We start from the raw sequence: 5,371 nt of genomic DNA, 5'->3' as shown, positions 1-5,371 counted from the left end.
TATGTTTATTCTACTGCATTCATTATTTTTATTTTTATTAGCTAATAAATGGACCAAACAGGCCTTTATTTATAACTCAAGCATTACTAATCAGGTTGCCACTTAGTTGCAACAACATAATGGTATGTGCTTAGTGAGCTTTGTCGCTCTTGGGATATGGTTGAGTTAGTTACTACGAGACAAACTTACTAAGGGTCAAATCTCGATAAAGTTAAAGTAATGATGTCCTTTCTCATGATGATCAATTGTAATTTTTTGATTTACTTCCTTATAAATGATAGTGGAATTTTTATTGAAGTTAGTGAGCTTTGTTCTTCAGCTACAAACAATGCTTCTCTCCCCGCGCAAAAAACATTCCTTGAAAGATTATGCTACCTAAATATTTTTAGCATAACAAGCATAATGTCGATTGGCAGCCAAGTATACGTGACTCTTTCGACGACCCATGAAGATTAAAAAAGTATATATGTTTGATCTATGCTACTTAGGATTTGATTTTATTGGGCTAGGTTGAAATTTTTCGTTGGAATCATGTCATGATTTTCATTTCCTAAATTGATTGGAATTTGGTATAAAAAACAAAAAGTGGGTCGCTATCTCTTTGATCATGTATCGGAAAAGAGAACAAATAATATTTAATTCATACATAATTATTAATGAAAAGAAATGAGTAAGTTATATTTGACCAAATCCATTGAAGTTTTTTTCCCTATATTTATCTTATATATTTATATGAAGATTTAGTAATACTTTCATTTTTACTAAAAAAAAATGATAAATTTCAGTCAGTTTCAAGGACTCAATCCCTGGGGGTCACCGGTCCGATTTCACGGAAGTTTCCCACCGATCACCAAAGTAAATCAGGAAGCGCATACGGTGGCCAATCCAGATGCCCAGCATCCTTTGATTGTGTTCCTTATTTGGAAGAAAATTTTTACAAATACGTCGTAGTTGGGGATTGAACCGCGGGTCCTTAAGTCACAACTCAAATGTCTTACCGTTGCATCATTGTCCCGGGGACTACTTTCATTTTTACTAGGTCTCATAAAAGGGGTATGAAAACATATAAAAACTCTGGAATGAAAATTAAAAAGAAACGTAGTTCCAGTTCCTTTGAAAAAGATAAGATCGTGACTGATTGACTCGGTTCTACTTCCTATCTATTTTTAACAATATCGAATTGGATTCTTCTCCTTTGACTAGGGATGGCAATTAGACCGGACCTGATGGAGAATCCGTTCCCCGAACCTATTTTGACCGGGGAATCCCCGAATCCGAGAAAGCGGGGATGGGGATGGGGAAATCCCCGAATCTCGGAAAGCGGGGATGGGTCGGGGATGGTATTCCAAATATTCCCCGTCCCCATCCCCGAACCCGACGGGGAATATTATTTTAGAGATAATGTTTTGTTTTAGAGTTTAATGTTTGGTTTTATAATGTTATTTTGTAAAGATTTTATAATATATATATATATATATATATATATTTAAATTAATATTTAAAAAAAACAAGATGGGGATGGGGATGCATGGGGATGGGGATGGGGATGGGGATGGGGATGGGTATGGGTATGGGGATACCAATGGAAATACTCGCGGGGAAAACCATTCCGAAACCCGCGGGGATCCTTTCCCGAAACCCGACGGGGACGGGGATGATATTTAAATTATGATACCCGACGGGGATGGAGATGGGGATGGTATATGGGTTTGGGTTTCGGAGACGGGGATGGAGAGACTCCCCGTGACTGATTGAACCCGTTGCCATCCCTACCTTCGACATCCAACAGAACGTAGAGAGACTTATTCAAACACTCAAAAACTTGCTTTACGTCGTTGACTGCTGTTTTGACCTGAAAAGGGGAAAGCGGTATGGTAATCAATCCTGTGTGCGGGTTCAACCTTTGAATTATTAAACATACGGGGTGCAAAATGAAATTTGCTTCTCCGCTCGATATATTCTTCCCTCCTCTCCCTTTATCTCTTCCCTTTCTTTCCCTCTTCCCCTCCCCGCCGATGAGCCACGCCCCGCTCGCCGCCCCCCGGAGATTACCTTCTCCGCCCACCCGCCCATTTTACGCCAACCTCGCCGCCTCCGTTACCGCCGCCGCCGGCCGGGCATAACAGGAGTCACCGTCGACGGCGGAGAAGTGAAAAAAGAAAGAAGCAAATATATATATACATATATATAGGAGAAGATGTCGACGTCGACGGAGAGCTCCTCCATCGGCGCCGCCTCCTCCGCCGGCGAATTGGAAGAGGAGGAGGAGGTGGAGAGCCGTAGGGAGGAGAATCCTCTCGCCTGTTTTCAATCCTTAGAAGAATCTCTTCCCATCAAGTAATTTCATTAATCACCAAATTAATTGCTCTTTTATCATAATCTTAATCAAATCTTAAATTTATATAATATTTTACTAAAAAAAAAAAAATATTATTTCATTTTGCTCCCTTAAACTTGTGAAGTCGAGTGCTCAATTATGTAATAAAAACAAGTGACTGGATCTAACTGTAAAAGGTTCCAAAATTTACATTATCTAGTTTAACCCCTTACATTTAATGAAATTGCAGGAGGGGCCTTTCCAGCTTCTTCTCGGGGAAATCGAAGTCGTTTCTGAGCCTATCGGAGGCGGCCATGGCCACCGCCACCGCGAGGGACCTTCTGAAGCCCGAGCACGCCTTGAACAAGCGCCGGAGGATTCTCGCCGTCAGCAAGATTATGAGGAGAGGAGCTTCCTGCGCCTCTCTTGTGGCTACTTGTCCGCCATTAATGGAGGAAGGAGAAAAACCAGAAGAAGAAGAAGAAGAAGAAGAAGAAGAGGAGAGCGGAAGTAGCATCGCGAGCTCTTCTTCTTCTTCCTTGATGGCTGATTCGAAACCAATTCTTGCGAGAAACGAAATGTACTCGAAGAAGAAGGCGTTTAGATCTCCAAGATGCTTCTCCCTTTCAGATCTCCAACGCGCTCACAGTTCTTGATAAAAATTAAATATTTTATTTTTTGTTATTTTTCTTCCTTTTTTTTTTCCTTTTTCCTTGATCGAGAAAATCTACTGCGAAAGGGCTAGCATGTGGTTCTTGCTTGAAGGCCCCTTCATTTTAGAATTTTTCGGTTTTCCCTTCTATGTTAATCATCTAGGGAGAATGTAATTACAGTGGTTGATAAAGTTGGGATTTTGTTTTGTTTAAATATCAAAACACTCAAAATTAATTTAGAAGAAAAACTAGAGATAAAAGTTCAGCATAATTATTAATAAATTAGAACAATTTAAAAGTTCTAAGGTTACTTCAATGATTTTAAAAACTTCAAAGGGGTGTTTTTCAAAAAAGAGAGAATTGCATGTTTCACTAAACTTTCCTAGTTTGTTGAATTTTCATCTATCCCCCTCATTTTTAAAAAATAACACCCTCATTTTTAAAAAATAACAAACTTACCTAGTTTGTTATCATTGGTTCCATTGGATAAACTTCTAGAAAAGCTATAAATTTTTTAAATATATTTTAATAGCAATACAAAATTAATAATATTGATAAAATTAAAAAGAGATATGCTTGCCCTATGAAAATATTAAGAGTAATAAAAGGATCAGAATTTATGTAATAGACGAATCAAGGAGAATATTATCTATCTTTAAGATTAATTTGGTAAAATTTAGATTATTAAAATAATAATAATAAGATTAGGCAATCTTTGGGGATCTTATGTTTATGGTGTGTGCTCACATGATTCGGTATTAACAATATGTGATTAATAATAAAGTCAAGGATAAGATAAGATCTTGATGTTTTTTGTGGGCCCTGTTGCATTGTTTGCATGTAGTGGCAATCTTATCGCTTGCCATCAAATAATCAAAATTTTCAAAGATTAAAAAAGGAATATGCTCATCTTAATACTTTAATTGTTGGTCTTTCTCTCTCACAAGGTCATTTCAATAAAGATGGAATTTGTCATCCAGCAATTTTATACGATCAATTCATGTTCATTTATAAGGAGATAAATATATTGAAAAGTTATAGTTGATTACGACGGAGGTCATGATCATAGTCATGGTCATGATGATTGCTTTATTTAATTTTTCACTTGACAAAATGATATCATTGTTATTATAGCAATATAATTAATTTTCCAAATTCTTATTTTAAGTTGATTATTGTTTAATTATTCAAGGTTTTTCATGAATCTTTTGGTCAATATTCAAACACTTAATCCATATAAAAATTGAAGTGGAGAAGGAGGATAAAATTTTATTTAATAGAATAGAACACTGTTGAATCTTAAAATGTACCATCTATTTGTACTCATGTTTGTTATTGGACATTTCGTAACGTCGTAGTCAACTAAAGCTAAATTTAACACTTATCTTATAGCGATGAGATAAACTTAAATTAGACTAAATGCACATTGTTCTATTAAGGCATACCTTAAATTTGCAAGATAATTTGATTCATGATAGTGAGGTCAATTTATATTTAAAAAAATGATAAATCTCAGTTAGCCCCATTGACTATATATGGGGGTGACCGGCCCGGTCCCACGGAAGTTTCCCACCGGCCACCAGGATAAATCGGGAAGTGCACGTGGCGGCCAACCCAGACGCCCAACGTCCTTTGATTGTGCTCTCCATTGAAGTCAATTTATATAAAAAAAATGATAATCCCAGTAGCCACATCTCTGGGGGTGGTCGGCCCGGTCCCACAGAAGTTTCTCACCGACCACCAGGATAAATCGGGAAGCGCATACGACGGCCAATCCAGATGCCCAGCATTCTTTGATAAGTCAATTTATATAAGACCATATGCATAGTTGTTAGCCTTTATGATAAGTCATATTTTATTCTAAATTCGAGTCAATCATAATTGGGGTTGTAAATGGATCAAGCTGAGCTAAGTTTTGTGGTATTCAAACTTTGTTGATAAGGTAACCAAACCGAACCAAACTGAACCTAAAATGAATCAAGTCATTGAAATGATTGTTCAAACTTGGTTTGGTTTCTGTTTTATAAGTTTGATCTTTGTTCAAAATTGACTTGAGCTTGGTTCGTCCTGTCCTCCACTAGTTAGAACTCAATGGCCTACGAATCAAAGGTGTTAATTGGGGTCGGGCGTTGCTCGCATGACCCTTCCGATGATTAACTCAGTTTTGGGTTGGAAGAAACGAGCTTGCATGTGCACAAGAGAACAAGAGATCAAGCAATAATGAGAGAGAAGAATAGTCTCTGTTTGAGAGAAGAAAATTGTACGTTTGCTTACTTTCACTTAGCCTTATATAGCCATGGAGATGGAAGGTCCACGTAAACTGCCACGTGAGCCTTAAGAGAGCCACATAGACGACCACATGAGCAAAGTGCCAACCACACACATAGGGGTAGTGCATTAT

General features: G+C 37.5%; 1 protein-coding gene across 1 annotated transcript; it reads left to right on the top strand.

The window, feature by feature from the left end:
• The first annotated feature begins 2,002 nt into the window (after positions 1–2,002).
• On the top strand, positions 2,003–3,184 carry LOC141844425 (protein OXIDATIVE STRESS 3 LIKE 2-like). Its single transcript, XM_074732484.1, has 2 exons — positions 2,003–2,337; positions 2,568–3,184. The coding sequence occupies exons 1-2, from the start codon at positions 2,198–2,200 to the stop codon at positions 2,971–2,973; spliced, it is 546 nt and encodes a 181-aa protein (XP_074588585.1). The 5' UTR covers positions 2,003–2,197; the 3' UTR covers positions 2,974–3,184.
• Positions 3,185–5,371: the final 2,187 nt, after the last annotated feature.

The sequence above is a fragment of the Curcuma longa genome, chromosome 13 (genome assembly GCF_044706935.1).
Source record: "Curcuma longa cultivar G26 ecotype Majalengka, Jawa Barat chromosome 13, ITB_CL_G26_1.1, whole genome shotgun sequence".
Classification (NCBI taxonomy): Eukaryota; Viridiplantae; Streptophyta; class Magnoliopsida; order Zingiberales; family Zingiberaceae; genus Curcuma; species Curcuma longa.
Note: the sequence above shows the minus strand (reverse complement) of the source record. Positions and strands in the feature narration are given on the sequence as shown.